Raw genomic sequence first — 21,052 nt, 5'->3', positions numbered from 1 at the left:
TCTACTGAAGTGTACGACTATACATTTCCCAACACTGTACTCCATTTGCCATTTCTTTGCCCATTCTCCTAAGTCCTTCTGTAGCCTCTCTACTTCCTCAAAACTACCTACCTCTATCTATCTTCACATCATCTACAAACTCTGCAACAAAGCCATCTATTCCATCATCTAAATCATTGACATACAGCATAAAAAGAAGCGGTCCCAACACCGACCCCTGCGGAACACCACTAGTCACTGGCAGCCAACCAGAAAAGGATCCTTTTATTCTCACTCGCTGCCTCCTACCAATTAGCCAATGTTCTAACCATGCCAGTAACTTTCCTGTAATACCATGGGCTCTTAACTTGGTAAGCAGCCTCATGTGTGGCATCTTGTCAAAGGCCTTCTGAAAGTCCAAATATACAACCTCCACTGCATCCCCTTTATCTATCCTACTTGTAATCTCCTCAAAGAATTCCAACAGGTCCGTCAGGCAAGATTTTCCCTTACAGAAACCATGCTGATTTTATCCTATCTTGTTCTGTATCACCAAGTACTCCATAACCTCATCCTTAACAATTGACTCAAAGATATTCCCAACCACTGAGGTCAGGCTAACTGGTCTATAATTTCCTTTCTGCTGCCTTCCTCCTTTCTTAAAGAGTGGAGTGACATTTGCAATTTTCCAGTTCTCTGACACCATGCCAGAGTCCAATGATATTTGAAAGATCATTACTAATGCCTCCACAATCTCCAACGCTACCTCTTTCTGAATCCCAGGGTGCAGTTCATCTGAACCGGGTGACTTATGCACCTTTAGATCTTTCAGCTTTTTGAGCACCTTCTCCCTTGTAAGAGTAACTGCACCCACTTCTCTTCCTTCACACACTACAACATCTAGCACATTGCTAGTGTCTTCCACAGTGAAGACTGATGCAAAATACTTTTAGTTCATCTGCCATCTCCTTGTCCCCCATTATTATTTCTCCCTGCCTCATTTTCTAGTGGTCCTATATCCACTCTCATCTCTCTTTTATTTTTACATACTTGAAAAAGCTTATACGATCCACTTCGATATTGCTTGCTTTCATATTTCCTCTTTTCCCTCCTAATGACTCTTTTACCTGCTCTCAGTAGGTTTTTAAAAGCTCCCCAATCCTCTCTCTTCCCATTAGTTTTTGCTTTGTTGGCCTCTCTTTTGCTTTTACATTAGCTTTGACTTCCCTTGTCAGCCATGGTTGAACTATTTGGCCATTTGGGTATGTATTTGTTTTTGGAATACATCCATCCTGCACCCTCCTCATTTTTCCCAGAAACTCTCACCATTGCTGCTCTGCTGACATCCCTGCCAGCATCTCCTTCCAATTTACTTTGGCCAACTCCTCTCTCATATCACTGTAATTTCCCTTACTCCACTGAAATACTGCTATGTCAGACTTTACTTTCTTCCTGTCAAATTTCAAGTTGAACTCAAATCATGTTGTGATTACTACTTTCTAGGAGTTCTTTTACCTTAAGCTCCCTGATCACCTCTGGTTTGTTACATAACAAACACCCAGTCCTATAAACCTGACCCCCTAGTAGGCTTAATGACAAACTGCTCTAAAAAGCCATCTCATGGGCATTCAACAAACTCACTCTCTTGAGATCCATTACCAACTGATTTTCCCAATCCACATGCATGTTGAAATCTCTCATGACTATCATAACATTGCCCTTTTGACACACCTTTTTCTATTTCCCTTTGTAACCTGTGGGCTACATCCCAGCTACTGTTGGGAGGTCTGTATATAACTGCCATCAGGTTCTTTTACCCTTGTAGTTTCTTAACTCAACCCACAAGGATTCAACATCTTCTGATCCTATGTCACATCTTTCTACTGATTTGATGCCATTCTTCACCAGTAGAGCCACAGCATCCCCTCACCTTCTTATCCTTCCAATACAACATTCAGCTCCCAACTACAACAACCCTTCAGCCACGATTCAGTGATGGTCACAACATCATACCTGACAATCTGACAAGATCATTCACCTTATTTCTTATACTTCGAGCATTGAGATATAACACTTTGAATACTGTATTTGCTACCCTTTTTGATTCTGCATGCCTAATGCACTGATACTCACCCTGCTGCCTGCAATTCTGTCCTAGCATTTGCCTGCCCTTCCTGACAGTATGATGGCATGCTGGACTTTCACATGTAACCATAACACTGCCAGCTCCAGGCATTTATTGAAATGCTCTTTTAATTGTCCTCAAAGGATAAGAGATCTCATTTAGTGAATTTCCTTCTCAGCTTGATTTTAAAATCCAACAGGAAGTTTTTGGAACAGCAAGACAATACTCTGGTTAGTTAGAGTAACGTGCTACCTCTCTCTTGGTTCAGGCATCAGGCTCAGGTCTGTGTGAGTTTGAGAAGAATACGTTACCTTAAAGATTTTGTTAATCTGGTCAATCTCTGATTTCCCTGGAAAAAGGGGTTTCTGAGTGAGGAACTCAGCAAAGATGCAGCCTACTGACCACAGATCGATGGCTGTCGAGTATTCCTGCACAGGAAGCACAACAAACAATTGTCACCAGCAGACAATGAACAGAAAATATCTCTCAATGTCTTCACACACACTTTCACTGACTCTGTATCCCGAGTAAGTACATTCACAGAACCTAACAGTCTTGACCAAATGAACTGTGAAGAAGCTGCCAGTCAGTCAGTGAAGTGGGCCTGTGGTGGGGCATCAGCTGTCCTTTCCTGCTATGCCTCCCTGGATATGAACACCCAACCTACACACCATGAGCTCCCACAGCATTAGAAATCAGAAATCCAATCTATGTACAGACAAATATTATGAACAGCACAACTAGTTTCTCCTCCTCCTGCTCACATTGAATAATTGTCCACATTTGGGACAGCGAGACCCTGCCCCACACTCAGGCCACTAACCTTTGCTCCAAGCAGCAGCTCAGGAGTTCGGTACCAGAGGGTTACCACTACAGGTGTGTAGGGCTTCAATGGTGATCCATACTCTCGGGCAAGTCCAAAGTCACCAATCTGCAGAATGTTTAGAACACATTTCAACAGGCTACTAATAGTAGCAATGGTGTGGAGAAATCAGAAAAGCTTTACAAAACACACGTGCAGTAGACAAAGAACGCAACAAACAGAAATATGCAACACATTCGGAAGAAAGAATTGCAAATGGCATCACAGGTAAATAGGTTCGTAAGAAAGCTTTTATCACATCGGCCTTCGTAAATCGAAGTATTGAGTACAGGAGATGGGATGTTCTGTTGTATGAGATGTTGGTGCGACCTAGTTTGGAGTACTGAGTGCAGGTTTGGTCACCTGCCGTCAGGAAAGATGCAAATAAGATTGAAAGAGTGCAGAGAAAATTTACAAGGATATTGCTGGGACTTGAGGACCCGAGTTATAAGGAAAGGTTGAATAGGTTAGGACTTTATTCCTTAGAACATAGAAGATTGAGGGGAGATTTGTTGGAGGTGTACAAAATGATGAGGAGTATTGATAAGGTAAATGCAAGCAGACTTTGTCCAGAGGCTGGGTGGGACTACAACTCGAGGTCATGGGTTAAGGGTGAAAGATGAAATATTTAAGGGGAACTGAGGGGAAATTTCTCCACTCAGAGGGTGGTGAGAGTGTGGAATGAGCTGCCAGTGCAAGTGGCGGATGCGGTTTGACTACCACATTTAAGAGAAATTTAGATAGTTACGTGGAAAGGAGGGAAATGGATGACTTTGGTCTGGGTCCAAGGAGATAGGAGATAGGTTTGGCACATTCTAGATGGGTTGAATGGCCTGTGTCTGTGCTGTGGTGTTCTTTGACTCTATTAGATACTTGTGTACAAATTAACATCTACCTCTGTACACACAGATCATAAACCTATTTGACAACTTCCCCTTACAAAAGACACTGTGTCACCATCTCAGACAGTGGAAATAATGGAAAACCATTTAACAGTAACACTGGACAGGCCACTCGGTCCGTGATGATGTGCTGACAGATTCACCAGTTATATCTATTTCTACATTGCAGCTGGACTGACCTTCAGAATTCCTGAGTGGCTTAGCAACAGATTAGACGTCTTTAAGTCTCGATGCAAGATCCAGTTATCATGAAGGTGTCGAACACCTTTGAGAAGCTGAATCATGAGCGTTTTGACTTCACCTGGAAATCAAACAACCTATTTTAGACTGTGTTGTGTTCATCTGTGAGCTCTTTCAGCATTACCGACCCTAGTCCAATGAAGAAGATCGGAGCAGTATACTCCTTCCTCGCTCTCTCTCCGCAGCCATTACAAGAGTGTGGTAGCAAGACAGAGTGTGCAGAACTCACCAGATTGAAGGGTGCTAGTTACAAGGAGATCCTGGACAGATGGAGATTTTCTGAAGTATGCTATGTTGAGAGGTGACATTATAAAGGTGTATTGTATGATAAGGAGCATAAACAGGGTAAATAATCATTCTTTCTCTGAGAGAAGGGGAGTCTATGACTACAGGGCACAGGTTTAGGATTAAATAGGTAAAATCAAAGGGGATCTGAAGGGATCGCACACAGAGGGTAATGGGCAAGTGAAATAAACAGCCAGAGGCAGTGCTAGAGAAGATGCCTAATAGACATCTGATCTTAAGCAAGAAAACAGGGTTAGTGCAGCCACCATGAATGTGATGTGCCAATGGGTCTGCTTCTGTGCTGTACAGATTAATATCTATCCACCCCAACTGGTCTCAGGGCATCACAGCAGTAGGCACAACGCTATTACAGATGGAGGGCATTGGGCGTTTGGGAGTTCAATTTCCATTGCTCTCTGTAAGGAGTCTGTATATTCTCCCTGTGATCATGTAGGTTTCCTCTGGGTGCTCCAGTTTCCTCCCACAATCTAAAGACATACCAGTTAGTGGGTTAAATGGTCATTGTAAGTTGTCCTGTGATTAGGTTAGGGTAAATTAGTGGGTTGCTGGGTGGTGTGGCTTGGTGGGCCTGTTCCGAACGGCATTTCTAAATAAATCAACATTATAGAATCTACCACGACTATAATCCACATCAGCCACTCCTCCCCACAGTCCCACAGCACTCTTCACCCCAACCATGCATTAACTAACAGAACCATCCCCTCCCCCACTCACCCCACACAGCCACTACATCGACATCACCCCCCCCGCACTGTCACTTTACACTGACACTCCCCACCTCATACCCACACTGACACACTCCTCCCCACAGTCCCTCACCACCCCCTTCACTGTCACTTCACACTGACACTCCCCACCTCATACCCACACTGACACACTCCTCCCCACAGTCCCTCACCACCCCCTTCACTGTCACTTCACACTGACACTCCACACCTCATACCCACACTGACACACTCCTCTCCAGTCCCTCACCACCCCCTTCATCCCCCCATTCACTGTCACTCCACACTGACACTCCACACCTCACACCCACACTGACACACTCCTCTCCACAGTCCCTCATCACCCCCTTCATCCCCCATTCACTGTCACTTTACACTGACACTCCACACCTCACACCCACACTGACACACTCCTCTCCACAGTCCCTCACCACCCCCTTCATCCCCCCATTCACTGTCACTCCACACTGACACTCCACACCTCACACCCACACTGACACACTCCTCTCCACAGTCCCTCATCACCCCCTTCATCCCCCATTCACTGTCACTTTACACTGACACTCCACACCTCATACCCACACTGACACACTCCTCTCCACAGTCCCTCACCACCCCCTTCATCCTCCATTCACTGTCACTCCACACTGACACTCCACACCTCATATCCACACTGACACACTCCTCTCCACAGTCCCTCATCACCCCCTTCATCCCCCATTCACTGTCACTTTACACTGACACTCCACACCTCATACCCACACTGACACACTCCTCTCCACAGTCCCTCACCACCCCCTTCATCCCCCATTCACTGTCACTGTACACTGACACTCCACACCTCATACCCACACTGACACTCCACACCTCATACCCACACTGACACACTCCTCTCCACAGTCCCTCACCACCCCCTTCATCCCCCATTTACTGTCACTTTACACTGACACTCCACACCTCATACCCACACTGACACACTCCTCTCCACAGTCCCTCAACCCCCCCTTCATCCCCCATTCACTGTCACTTCACACTGACACTCCACACCTCATACCCACACTGACACACTCCTCTCCACAGTCCCTCACCACCCCCTTCATCCCCCATTCACTGTCACTTCACACCTCATACCCACACTGACACACTCCTCTCCAGTCCCTCACCACCCCCTTCATCCCCCCATTCACTGTCACTCCACACCTCATACCCACACTGACACACTCCTCTCCACAGTCCCTCACCCTCATTCACTGTCACTGTACACTGACACTCCACACCTCATACCCACACTGACACACTCCTCTCCACAGTCCCTCACCACCCCTTTCATCCCCCATTCACTGTCACTGTACACTGACACTCCACACCTCATACCCACACTGACACACTCCTCTCCACAGTCCCTCACCATCCCCTTCATCCCCCATTCACTGTCACTGTACACTGACCCTCCACACCTCATACCCACACTGACACACTCCTCTCCACAGTCCCTCACCACCCCTTTCATCCCCCATTCACTGTCACTGTACACTGACCCTCCACACCTCATACCCACACTGACACACTCCTCTCCACAGTCCCTCACCACCCCCTTCACCCCCCCATTCACTGTCACTGTACACTGACCCTCCACACCTCATACCCACACTGACACACTCCTCTCCACAGTCCCTCACCACCCCTTTCATCCCCCCATTCACTGTCACTTTACACTGACACTCCACACCTCATACCCACAGTCCCTCCCCACCCCCTTCATCCCCCCATTCACTGTCACTTCACACTGACACCCTCCTCTCCACAATCCTTCACCACCCCCTTCATCCCCCATTCAGTCACTCCACACTGACACTCCACACCTCATACCCACACTGACACACTCCTCTCCAGTCCCTCACCACCCCCTTCATCCCCCCATTCACTGTCACTTCACACTGACACCCTCCTCTCCACAATCCTTCACCACCCCCTTCATCCCCCATTCAGTCACTCCACACCTCATACCCACACTGACACACTCCTCTCCAGTCCCTCACCACCCCCTTCACCCCCCCATTCACTGTCACTCCACACTGACACTCCACACCTCATACCCACACTGACACACTCCTCCCCACAGTCCCTCACCCTCATTCACTGTCACTTTACACTGACACTCCACACCTCATACCCACACTGACACACTCCTCTCCACAGTCCCTCACCCTCATTCACTGTCACTTTACACTGACACTCCACACCTCACACCTACACTGACACACTCCTCTCCACAGTCCCTCAGAAATCTTCACCCCCCATACACTGTCACTTTACACTGACACTCCACACCTCACACCTACACTGACACACTCCTCTCCACAGTCCCTCAGAAATCTTCACCCCCCATACACTGTCACTTTACACTGACACTCCACACCTCACACCTACACTGACACACTCCTCTCCACAGTCCCTCAGCCTCATTCACTGTCACTTTACACTGACACTCCACACCTCATACCCACACTGTCCTATTGTGTTTTCAGATGCCCTACTGCTACCTGGAAGAGCTCCTCTTGTCAAGAATCAGTTTGTCACTTTATCATCTCCTATCAGAGTCACCTTAGAACCAGTCTACATAAATGGGATAATCTCACGGCCACAGTCAGCAACTTGAACATTGGGTTTTACAGGATTGCTTTTATATTTATTTTCTTGTATTTTTATACTCATTGTTTTGTTTCCTTTACATTCATGTACAAAGAATGACAATAAGCAATCTTGAATCTTGAAAAAATACCTGTTGTCAGAAGTTTGCCCTTACAGGACCACAGTCTTTGCAGAACAGATAAATCTGATAAAGGTTTTTACTAATCTGAGAATATGGTGATGTTATAAAAGACAATGAGTCTGTACTCACTGAATTTTTAAAACCTTTCTGATTTTTATTAGTTAAATATGTAACAACTGTACCTGGTAAGAAAGGTTGTTTCATGGTTTCCATTAAACTCTTGAGGTCATGTTCCACATAATTCATAACTATATATATTTTATCCATATTGCTTCCCACAACTATTTCCTGAAGAAACAAGAGGTTTGGGAGTTACTTTCACTTGCAATGTTACTATTTAATGTTACAGCTCATTGAGACTTTTGCTAGGGTAGAGGTACTCAATTCTAATCTATCAAACTTGATAATTTGTTCAACTAACAGTTGTTTCTTCATCCCAAGGTTTCATCAGAACAAGCTTAACAAATCACCAAATACACCACCTCACACTCCGAAGAATTAAATTAAAACAAAGCTAGGTGCAAATTTTTCTCAAACGCCCCCCAGCGAGCAGCGAGTTGAAGGGATAATGTCCGATAGAGAAGTGAACTGTTGCCTACTCACTCTAACTGTGACAATGTTGGGATGCTGTGCTTTGAGAATGGTGTTGATTTCTCGCAGAGACGTGATTGGAAATCCTTCCTTTTCCTTCTCCATTTTTAATCGTTTCAAAGCTACTATTTCATCTGAAAGAAATAAAATTCCCACAAAACAGAATTACTATTGATGACTAAAACTGTCAACATTCCAGTTCATTTAGAGATACAGTGGATTCCAGTTAATTGGGCCATTGGTTAATTGGAGCAGCTGCTTATTTGGGATAACTCTTAAAGAACGAAAATAAGAGTAAATAGCCAGGATTCCCTTTGTTTCTTTGGGCACTATGCTGCTTAATTGGGACAGGAGACTGCTGCCGAACATCTTCAAGTTGAGCGAAGTGTATTGTCATTTAAATACATACACATATATAATGTATATAGCCATATAATGCATATAGAATCGAGACAGCGTTTCTTCAAAACAGGGTGTAAACCACATAACACACAGTAACTTATGAAGGTAAGGATAAAATCTACAGATGAATCACACATAATTAACAAACTAAAGTGCATTAATATTAACTATTGTAAGATATGGAACAAATTAACCAGTGACACTTTGAATACGATGCGGCCGGGAGTTCAGAAGTCTGGCCTGGTGGAAAAAACTGTTTCTCATCTTGACTAGTTCTTGCTTTTATGCATCGGAGTCTCCTATCTGATGGTGGAAAGTCAAAGAGGATGCTGGATGGATGGGTGGGATCCTTAGTAATACTAAGGGTCTTGCATATCAGTGCCAATGATAATTGTCCCCAGTGGATGGTAGGGAGACCCCTATGATCTCTCAGCTGTTCTCACAGTCCTTTAGTAGGGACTTCTGGTCTGATGCTCGACTGCTTCCATACCAGATGCAGATACAACTTGTCAGGTGGTTCTCAATGGTGCCCCTGTAAAACACAATTAAGATGGGGGGTAGAAGCCTTGCTTGCCCCAATCTTCTTAGGAAGTGAAAGTGCTGCTGTGCCTTCTTGCTCAGGGAGGTGTTATTAAGGGACCAGGTGAGATCATCTGTGATGTGGACTCCCAGGACTTTGGTGCACTTAACTCTCTCTATGGAAGAGCCATGTATTCACAGAGGGGGCTGGTTTGCCTGAACGTTCCTGAAGTCCACAATGATTTCCTTTCTCTTCTCCACATTCAAACTTAGGTTGTCTTCTCACAACAGTCCATCAGCCACTCCACTGCCTCTCTAAACTTCGTCTTGTCATCGCGATAGGGCCAACCACTGCTGTGTCAGCTGGAACCCACGACCCCAGTCATGCGTCAGCAGAGTGAACAGCAGCGGGCTGAGCACACAGCCTTTGGACACAAGTACGTCAGTGATGTGCACTTGTGTGGCCATTAAAACACCACATCGTGCTTAGAGCAAATAGTTCTTAAATAGCGGCAGTTGCACGAGTTTGTGTTCAGTTGGGCCAACCAACGACGAATTAAAAAGCAGTGATTTTTGACACTACTACATGCTGGAAGGCAATGAAGGCAGACCATTATCTGCACTGATTTTGTTATTTTACAGTCAACTCAAAAGAACACGGCAGCGTACACTGAACGAATTCCATCAATAATTATTGGGAACTAATCCACAGTTTTAGTGCATTGTAGTAGTATTGGTAGTGTTCTAATTTCTTCTGCATTTCATTTAAATAGTTAATTTGTTTCTCAGTTAAACGGTAATTTACCTTTTTTAAAATACCTTTATAACTATTTTTATGAAACTTACACTAATTGGGGCAGCTGCTTAATTGGGCTAAAATCTACTGGTGCCAATGTGTCTGAATGAACCGGAATTCACTGTTTGAACCACTTATTCAAACAACGGCAAACCTGAGGTCGAATACAAGAGAACATAGGATTGAGAGTGGTAAAGGTTTGAAGGGAACTTGAGGGTGGTGAGATATGGAACGAGCAGCCAGAGGAAGTGAGAAGTTTGAGAGATGTACAGATTGGTTTGAGAGAGGTAAAGATTTGAAGGGAACTTGAGGGTGTGAGATATGGAACGAGCTGCCAGAGGAAGTGGCAGAGGTAGGTACAAATACAACATTTAAGACCATTTGATCAGATGCAAACATTGGAAAGATTTGGTGGCCATGTGCACAATGCTGGCACCTGGGACTAGCTACTGTGCTACTAGCTTAAGAACATAAGACATAGGAGCAGAATGAGGCCACTCGGCCCATCAAGCATGCACCACCATTCCATAATAGCTGATTCCCCTCAACTCTGTTTTCCTACCTTCTCCCCTTTATTGCCCTAACAACTTAGCAGCTCCACTCTAAACACACTCAATGACCTGACCTCCACAGTCATCTGTAGCAATGAATTCCACAGATTCACCACCTCCGGCTAAAGAAATTCCTCCTCATCTCTTTGTTAAATGGACGTCCCTCTGTACCTAGACTCCCCCACTATAGGAAAACTCTTCTCCACATCCACTCTTTTAAGGCCTTTCAATATTCAATACATTTCAATAAAATCCCCCCCCGCTTTCTCCTAAACTCCAATGAGCAGAAGCCCAGAGCATCAAACACTCTGCATACATTAACCTTTTATTCCTGGAATCGTTCTCGCAAACCTCCTCTGGACCTTCTCCAATGCCAGCACATCCTTTCTTGGATAAGGGTCCCAAAACTGCTCTCAAATATGGTCTTTCTAACACCTTACAAAGCCTCAGCATCACACACTTGCTTTTGTACTCTAGTCCTCTTGAAATGAATGCTAACATTGCATTTGCCTTCCTTACCAATGACTCAACCTGCAAGTTAACCTTTAGGGAATCCTGCACGAGGGCTCCCAAATCCCTTTGCATCTCTGAGTTTTGAATTTTCTCCCTGTTTAGAAAATACCAAGGTGCATGACCGTTCACTTCCCTAAACTATGTCCATCTGCCACTTTTTGTCCATTATTCCAATCTATTTAAGTCCATCTAGAGTCTTCCAACTTCCTCAACACTACCTGCCCCTCTATCGATCTTTGTATCATCAAAATTGGCCAAGAACCATTAATTCTATCTTCTAAATTATTGATATGTAAATGTGTATAAGATGATGAGAGGCATTGATCGTGCCGATGGAGGCTTTTTCCCAGGGCTGAAATGGCTAGCACGAGAGGGCACAGCTTTAAGGTGCTTGGAAGTAGGTACAGAGGAGATATCAGGGGTAAGTGTTTTTTTTTTACGCAGAGAGTGGTGAGTGCGTGGAATGGGCTGCCGGTGACGGTGGTGGACGCGGATACGATAGGGTCTTTTAAGAAACTCCTGGACAGGTATATGGAGCTCGGAAAAATAAGAGGACTATGGGTAACCCTAGGTAATTTCTCCGGTAAGGACATGTTTGGCACAGCTTTGTGAGCCGAAGGACCTGTACTGTGCTGCAGGTTTTCTATGTCTCTACGTTTCTAAATGAAAAGTAGTCTCAACACCGACCCCTGCAGAACATCACTAGTCACCGGTAACCAAATGGAAGAGGCCTCCTTTATTCCCACTCTGCATCCTGCCAGTCTGCTAATGCTCTATCCATGCTAGTATCTTTCCTGTAATACCATGGGTTCTTATCTTGTTAAGCAGCCTCATGTATGGCACTTCGTCAAAGGCTTTCTGAAAGTCCAAGTAATCAACATCCACTGACTCTCCATTGTCTATCCTGCCATTTACTTCATCAAAGACTTCCAACAGATGTGTCAGGCAAGACTCCCCCTTAAGGAATTCATGCTGACTTGGACGTACTTTATCATGCATCTCCAAATACCCCAAAACCTCATCCTTTATAACGGACGCCAACATCTTTCCAACCACTGAAGTCAGGCTAACTGGTCTATAACTTCCTTTCTTCTGCCTCCCTCCCTTCTTAAATAGTAGTGACATTTGCAATTTCCCAGTTCTCTGGAACCATTTCTGAGTCTATTAATTCTTGAAAGATCATTACTAATGCTCCACAATCTCTGCAGCCACCTCTTTCAGAACCCTGGGGTGTAGAAAATCTTGTACAGGTGACTTAACTACCTTCAGATTTCTCTGCTTCCCAAGCACTTTCTCCTTAGTAATAGTAACTACACTCACTTCTGCCTCCTAACACTCTCCAGTTTCGGGCATGCTGCTAGTGTCTTCCACAGTGAATGTGATGCAAAATCCTTATTAAATTTGTTTGACATTTCTTGTCCCCCATTACTACATCTCCAGCATCATTTGCCAGCATCCAACATCCACTCTCACCTCTCTTTTTACTTTTTACACATACGATAAAACATTTGCTATCCCTTTTTATATTATCAGCATATCTTCACATTTCATCTTTTCTGTTTTTTTTAGTTGCCTTCAGTTGGTTTTCAAAAGCTTCCCCATCCTCTAACTTCCAAATAACTGTTGCTGTATTATGACCTCTCTTTTACTTTTATGCTGTCTTTGACTTCCTTTGTCAGCCATGGTTGCATCACCCTGCTTTTAGAATACTTCTTCATCTTTGGGACGTATGTATCCTGTGCCTTCTAAATTGCTCCCAGAAACTCCAGTCATTACCGTTCTGCTATCATCTCTACTAGTGTCCTCTTTGAATCAATTTTGGCCAACTCCTCACTCATGCCTCTGTAATTCCCTTTACTCCACTATACTGTAACAATGATGTACCTTACTTTATCGTCTCCCATTCAAACTGCAGGATGAATTCTATATTATGATCATCATCTCCCAAGGGTTTCTTTACCTTCAGCTTCCTAATCAATCCAGTTCATTAAACAACACCCGATCCAGAATTGCCTTTGCCCTAGCAGGCTCAACTGCAAGCTGCTCTCAAGAGCCATTTCAAAAGCATTCTACAAATTCTCTCTCTTGTGATCCAGCACCAATTTGATTTTCCCAATCTACATGCACATTTAAACCCTCCATGATGATTGTAACATTACCCTTATTGCACATCTTTTCAATCTCCCATGGTAATTTGCAGCCCACATCCTGACTACTGTTCGGAAGCCTGTATGTAACTCCCATCAGGGTCTTTTTACCCTTGCAGTTTCTTAACTCTACCCACAAAGACTCTACATCTTCTGATCCTGTGTTGCTTCTTTCTGCCTGTCCTTTCAATAGGTTGTATCCTTGGATGTTAAGCTCCAATGATCTTCTTTCAGCCAAGGCTCAGTAATACTCACAAATTCATACCTGCCAATCTCTAACTGCACTACAAGATCATCTACCTTATTCTGTATACTGACTGGATTCAAAATATAACACATTCAGACCTATATTCATCATCATTTTCGATTTTGCCGCCATTTCACACTTCAACTCATTCCACTGACTGCAATTTTGCCCTATCATTTGCCTGTCCTTGCTCACACTCTCACTACACACTGCATCTAGTTATATACCAACTGCCCCATCCTCAGCGCTATCTCTCCGGTTCCCATCCCCCAGCCAACTTAGTTTAAACCCTCCCCAAGAATTCTAGCAAACCTGACTGCAAGGACATAGGCCTCCTTGGGTTCAGATATAACCCATCCCCTTTGTGTAGGTTGTACCTTCCCAAAAAGAGATCCAAGTGAACCAGAAATCTGAACCCCTGCCCCCTGCATCAGTTCCTCACATGAAGTAGTAGATTTTAACCTAGAGGATAGAGAGGGTAAATACAGAAATATATGCTGGTATTTATGTATATCCATACTGCAACCTCTAACTTCATTCTTTATATAATTGTTGAATTTGTTGCATGACCAACACACCACAGCAAATTCTTAACCCATGTAAACGTTTATGGTGAATAAATCCTCGATCCTCTGGATGACAGTGGGTGGCACAGAGAAGCTGGGCTGAATGGCCTGTTTCTATGCTGTGCTCCTCTGTGACTTGAAGTAGTAGCTTTTAATCTTCTTCATAAAAAGAGGATAGAGAGGGGAAAGGTTTTAGAAGCAAATCCCAGAGATTAACTCTGGAGAAACTGTCTGTTTTCAGCACATACTTCTGTCAGAGACCTGATTCTAAATACTTCAGGTCACATTTGTGACCAGCACAAAGATTTCAATAACTCAGTTTTATGTTCAACAGGGGGATAGAATAAATGGTGTCAATTTTCTATATCCCAAGATGGATTTTAGTAGTTTCTATAATTATCACAGTGGCCGATTCCCATCTCCAGACTGGACAATGTGATTCACAGAACTATGGTGCCTGGACTTCTTCCAGTCATTGTAGTTTCAGCTCATGGAAAGCATCAAGTGGACCAGAGCGGTGAACCATGCAGACCGGAGCAGTGAACAGAATGAACACGTGCGGCCATCCTGCTGAAAACAAATTCTATTCTCACCTGTCTTTTTGTCCTTGGCTCGGTAAACCACACCATATGTTCCTTCTTCAATTCTATTAAGACACTGAAATTCCTCTACACTACGGCAACCCTAAAAACAGCAAAGTATAAACAGGCAACGTTTTAGTGGATTTCTGAAATGAGAGGCGGCTTTATAAACATCAGGAGTTAGGTTAAGTACTGACACTCCTTGTCATAAAGAAGTGAAGAAGCTCGTTACTGGCAGAGACAAGTGATACCTCTGTCCAGATTCAGCTCTCAACCCAGTGATGTGTTAGGTAGATGAAACTGCCCAGTACATCACCCCCACCAACCCACCCACTCCCATCAAGGAAGAGGCTAGGTAGCGTCCATGGCAGGACCACCAGACTCAAGAGACTGTTACTTTCTCCAAGCAGTAAGGCTGATCAACACCTCCACCCACTAACCCACCTCTCCACACCCCCAACCACCACTACTTTATCATTTCCTATCAGTCACTTATGTGCCTAGTGTCACTTTATGGATATACAATCAATCTACGTATACAAGCTATCTTATGAATTTATATTTATTATATTCTTATTATCGTGTTATTTATCTTAGTGTTTTTTCCCTGCTGTATCGGATCCAAGTAACAATTATTTTGTCCTTTATACTCGTGTACTGGAAAAGGCATTGAATAATCTTGAATCTTGAAGCACCAATTGACACCTTTTATCAGCAGACACTACTCGAGTCCATTCTGCTTTTTGTCCCCGATTCCAGCATCTGTAGTATTTTTGTTAACAAAGCTATGGGTGTTGGTGGGAGGGGAAGCTTTGAGAGGGGGTGCTGGGGCCAGATTTGTTTGGGACTGAGAGGCAAGATGTATATGAGCAGAATGGAATTTCTATCTCAAGCATTTAAATGCCTCTGCTGTGACCCTGTGAGTAATCTAAGTTGGGAATATGCATCAACATTTGTCATGTAAATCAAATATTTACAAAGCCACAAAGTCGAACAGCTCCTTCACACAAATGCAGTTCCTCCAGCTGATTGTATATTGTTCCAGATTCCCACATCTGCAGTCTCTCCATCTCCAAATATTTAAAAATATTTAGACATGGTGTCAATGTGAAATTCAGATATTTCCACCTTCTAGACTGGGTTACAGGCACATTCATAGTAATGACATTACTCATGTTCCATTGTTTCTGTACAAATGGTATCATCGGCTGTTCTCTGTTCCATATTACAATATAGCTGATGCTGGAAATCTGAAGTCAACATAGAACAAGAGATTCTGCAGAGGCTGGAAATCCAGTGCAACACCCAAAATTCTGGAGGAACTCAGCAGGCCAGGCAGCATCTGTGGAGAGGAATAAATAGTTGATGATCATCAGGATTGGAAAGGAAGGGGGCAGAAGCCAGAATAGGATGGGGAGAGGGGGAGGTCAGTCCTTTCATCAAGACTGTTTCAACACAGATACATCCTGACCGCGAGTATTTCCACCACGCCTGGTTACATTGTTTTTTTTACCTGAAGAGCAGGCAAGTACTGCGGCAGCTCTTTCTTCAGTTCCACTGGTGAGGCAGGCGGTGAGTCAGGAACATAATCTCCTTCAGTAGGAGCGTTGGAGATCGGACTCCCCTCCTCCTCCTCCTCCTCGTCCTCCTCATCCTCCATCTCCTCCTCTTCCTCCTCCTCCACGCTCTCTTCTGAATCATGGTCAAACTTTGATTCTGTAACTTACAAATTCAGTATCAGAAAAAAAACAAATAATCTACCTCAGCACCAGACACTATATTTTGAACATAGAAAAGTACAGCACAATACAGGTGTCCCCCGCTTTTCGAATATTCGCTTTACGAAACCTCATTGTTACAAAAGACCTACATTAGTACCCTGTTTTCGCTTTCAGAAGGTGTTTTCACTGTTACGAAAAAAAATTCAGCGCGCAATAAAAGGCAGAGAGCGCCCCGAGCAGCCGCTCTGCCCCGGATTGGGAACTGCTTTGCTTTAACACGTGCCTGTGAGCAGCCGTTTGCAAGATGAGTTCTATGGTATCGGAAAAGCCTGAAAGAACTCGTAAGGGTGTTACACTTACGGTAAAACTAGACATAATTAAGCGTTTTGATCGTGGTGAACAAAGTAAGGACAACGTGAGTTTGGCTTGTGGAAGCTGACGAACATGATGTTGAAGAGGTTTTGGCATCCCATCACCAAGAACTGACAGATGAAGAGCTGATGCAATTGGAAGAAAAAAGGATAACAATCGAAACCGAATGAGTAATGATAAAGTACGACTTTAATTTTGAAAGGGTACGTCGGTTTAGGAGATATTTGCAGGATGGTTTGAGTCCTTATTAAAGAACTGTGTGATAGAAAAATGCGCGAGGCTCAGCAGTCAAGCAAGCCTTCCACAACAGCCACAGCAGACAACGAACCTCGACCTTCGACATCGAGGCGGGCAGTCATAGGAGAAGATGAACTGCCTGCCCTAATGGAAACAGGTGACGAGATGACACCCCAGTGTCCCACCACCCCAACACCCAGGCCACGGACAGATACCGATTCGCGGAAAATGCAACGGTAGCTGGGACGCACACAGCACATCTTTAAGAAAAAAGCCGAAATAAGCTAATTAATTAGGTGCTGCCGACACATAATTGTCGGCCCAGATCAGAGACGATACAATCGGAAATCGGCACTGACCTGGGCCGACAATTACGTGTCGGCGGCACCTAATTAATTAGCTTATTTCGGCTTTTTTCTTAAAGATGCGCTGTGTACCTCCCGGCTACCGCTGGACCCCTGCGTGTTTCGCAGCAATGTATCGCTCAGCGGCCTGGAGGGTGGGGGCCACTGCACCACCCAAACTCCGACAGTTCAGTCTAACACACCATCATCCGTGTGCTCGGCAAGCTATCTTCCCGATTCCAGTAAGTGATACTACACTGTACATACATTATTTCTGCTTTATATAGGCTGTGTATTTTTACGTGTTATTTGGTATGATTTGGCAGCTTCATAGCTTAAAGGTTACTGGAGAGAGTGTTCTTGCCAACAGCGCGCGTGTGAGATTTTCGCTACGGAGAACAGTTCAGTAATGATTGTGGAAAAGTATTTCTACTTTATAAAGGCTGTGTATTTATCATATCATTCCTGCTTTTACTATATGTCACTGTTATTTTAGGTTTTGTGTGTTATTTGGCATGATTTGGTAGGTTATTTTTGGGTCTGCGAACGCTCACAAATTTTTCCCGTATAAATAAATGGTAATTGCTTCTTTGCTTTACGACATTTCGGCTTACGGACCGTTTCATAGGAACGCTCTACCTTCGGATGGCGGGGGAAACCTGTACAACTCCTTTAGCCCACAATGTCATGTCATGCTGACCTTTTAACCTACCCTCTGATAAATCTAATCTTCTCTCCCACATAGTGCTCCATTTTTTAAGTCTATCTGTCTATCTAAGAGTCTCTTAAATGTACCTGCCATTACCACCACCACTAGTAGTGCACTCCAGGCCCTCATCACTCTCTGACATCTCCTCTCTACTTTCTTTCCATTACTTTAAAATGATGTCCCCTTGTATTAGCCATTTCTGCCCCAGAAAAAAGCCCCTGGCTGTCCACTCAGTCCAAGTCCCTCATAATCGTGTACACCTCTATCAAATCACTTCTCATCCCCCTTTGTTCCAAACAGAAAAGCCCTGGTTTGCTCTACCTATCCTCATAAGGGATGCTCTCCAATTTAAACGACATCCCCTGCACTTTCCACATCCTTCCTATGACCTATGAGGTCTTCGTTGTTCATGATTGACCATGAATGCTGTATCCAAACTGTCAGGGCACTACAATATGGAGAGCAAGCTCCCCCTATCCACACATGAGATGAACCCAAAGGAACAAGAGTGACCCAGACAGATTAGCACCAACAGCATCGCAGGAGCTGCCAGTCTGCATTGATCTCAATGTAGAACTGCCTTAGGGACTCCAGCTCTGGATTTTTTCTCTGGGTTTACTCCTGAAGCCTTTCCCATGAGTGGGTGTAGCCACAAGGCAGCGGAGGTTCCAGATCAGGGTTTTCCTTCTCCTAGATGAGCTACCAACCACGGCTGACGAGTCCCATCTGCCTGAAGCGACTGGTTTTAAGGCACCAGCAACCCGCTTTTGTCCCTTCTTCTGTCAGTAGAAACGGTTCTGCTGGACTTGGTTGTCAGAGGCTAATTGAGTCACATGCCATTGGGAACATTTAACAGGTAGTGGGAGCTTATCCCTGCTACCTATAATGAGGCAGCCAGAACTGAACACATTACTTCAAGTCTAGTCCAACCAGGGTTTTAATAGAGCTGCAGCATTACCTCACGGCTCTTGAGCTCAACCTCCCTGAGTGTACGCCTTCTTGGCATACACTAACTCCATTTTCCAAAAATCCTTGATCCACTGCAATTCACCTCCCACCCATACAGGTCTATGGCAGATGCCATCTCCCTGGTCCTACACCGATATCTGGAGCATCTGGACAGTAAAGATACCTTCATTAGATGACTGCTTATTGACGGCAGCTCTGCCTTGAATACTACATTTCCAAGCAAACTCCTCACTACTTTTCTAGACCTGGGACTCAACACCTGCCTCTGCAATTGGATCCTGGACTTCCTGACCAACTTACTGATATCTGTAAGGAGAGGCAGTAACACTTCCGCCACGATTATCCTCAACATTGATGCTTCACAAGGCTGTGTCCTCAGCTCTATATCCTACTCCCTGTACACTCATGAATGTGTGGCCAGATTCTGTTTTAATTCCATCTACAAGTTTGTAGATTATACCACTGTAGTGGGCTGTATCTCAAATAACAAGTCAAGAGTACAGGAGGAAGAGAGGGTCTAAGAACATTGTGCTGTCATGACAACACAGAATTTCCCGTTGCTGCTGCCCTCCAGTGTTCGCTTGGTTGAAGACAGTTGAACTGTGTTTGTGTGCAGCTGCATTTACACGGCATGAGGAATTACCGTGGGCTTGTTCTTGCAGAAATGTGGTTCCAGAACAACATCCATGCATCAATCTACAGGTCATGACACTCGGGGATTTCAATTATATATCTATTTTTTTGTCTAGTGACTTTATGTTTTCTGCTATGGTAATTATATGTGCTGTGTGTGACTGTTGGTACCGTGTTTTGCACCTTGGCCCCAGAGGAACACGGTCTCGTTTCGCTGTATTCATGATGGTTGAATGACAATTAAATTTGAACTTGAATAACCTCTCTCTCAATGGCAACAAAAGAGCTTTCACGGCTGGTGGAAAGGTACGGATTGGTATTTACCCATTTGGAGGTGGTTTCCGTTCTGCCTTTCCTCGTCACTGTGCTCTTCATCTTCACTGATCTCTCCTATGGAAAAGGAATTCAGAGAAAGAAGCTCAGTTCCTAACTCCACCTAATACTTTAAACTAAGTAAAAACAGAAAATGATGGAAGCATGCTGTAACTTCAAGTGGCATCTGCAGAGAGAGAAAGAGCTAACATTTCCAGGGTGATGGCTTTCATCAGAGCTGGGTAAAATCAGAGATAAAATCATTTAAGAATCTAAAGAGGAAAGAACAAAAATGGAAATCTGTAACAAGAGAAGTCGCGAGAGATTAAATGACCCGTGACAGCACAAGGAAAATAGAAACTGATCTGAAATTATCACTGGACACTGGGAATAAAAGTGATCATTATCTGAAATTGTTAAAAATCTACATCCTCACCAGAAAGCTAGGATGCACTGAGTCACAAGATGTGGTTCCCCGAAGTGACAAGCAGGTTTGTTGAAATACAGGACAGAGATTGAAGTGAGAACAGAAGAGGGCGTTAAAGTGATATGCTGCTGGAATTTTGGAGGTCATATTTGCAGACTGAACAGGAGTCACCCCAATCTGTCCATAATGCCAAGAAGGTCACACCGAAATGAAAGTTGCATTCATAACTGAAAACAAAAGTAAATTGCTGCTTCACATGGACAGTGTACTTAAGTCTCTAGATTTTGGGAAATGCTCTGTAAAGGCTCAGTATCTGAGAATCTTCTGAGAGTTTAAGATTTTTATTCTAATCACATTTCTTGTCATTTTTATTCTGAACCATTGGTGAATCTGTGGAATTCATTGCTACAGATGGCTGTAGAGCAGAGGACAATAGGTTCTCAATTAGTAAGGATGCCGAAGGTCACGGGGAGAAGGCAGGAGAATAGGGTTGAGAGGGAAAG

At 44.2% G+C, this 21,052-nt stretch overlaps 1 protein-coding gene across 8 annotated transcripts in view; it reads right to left on the bottom strand.

Moving 5' to 3' along the window:
• cdk11b (cyclin dependent kinase 11B) overlaps positions 1–21,052 on the bottom strand; it is a 60,924-nt gene that overhangs the window by 5,500 nt on the left and 34,372 nt on the right. For 7 of the 8 annotated variants that reach the window (XM_063033239.1, XM_063033237.1, XM_063033244.1 and 4 more), the window contains 8 exons: positions 20,135–20,200; positions 16,339–16,547; positions 14,838–14,928; positions 8,516–8,637; positions 8,095–8,200; positions 4,048–4,169; positions 2,928–3,035; positions 2,416–2,532 (listed from right to left, as the gene is read on the bottom strand). In XM_063033239.1, the coding sequence (XP_062889309.1) occupies positions 2,416–2,532; positions 2,928–3,035; positions 4,048–4,169; positions 8,095–8,200; positions 8,516–8,637; positions 14,838–14,928; positions 16,339–16,547; positions 20,135–20,200 (941 nt within the window). The remainder of the gene's footprint in view (positions 1–2,415; positions 2,533–2,927; positions 3,036–4,047; positions 4,170–8,094; positions 8,201–8,515; positions 8,638–14,837; positions 14,929–16,338; positions 16,548–20,134; positions 20,201–21,052) is intronic. The other variant, XM_063033242.1, reaches the window with a different exon arrangement.

This window comes from Mobula hypostoma, chromosome 25 (genome assembly GCF_963921235.1).
Source record: "Mobula hypostoma chromosome 25, sMobHyp1.1, whole genome shotgun sequence".
NCBI lineage: Eukaryota > Metazoa > Chordata > Chondrichthyes > Myliobatiformes > Myliobatidae > Mobula > Mobula hypostoma.
Note: the sequence above shows the minus strand (reverse complement) of the source record. Positions and strands in the feature narration are given on the sequence as shown.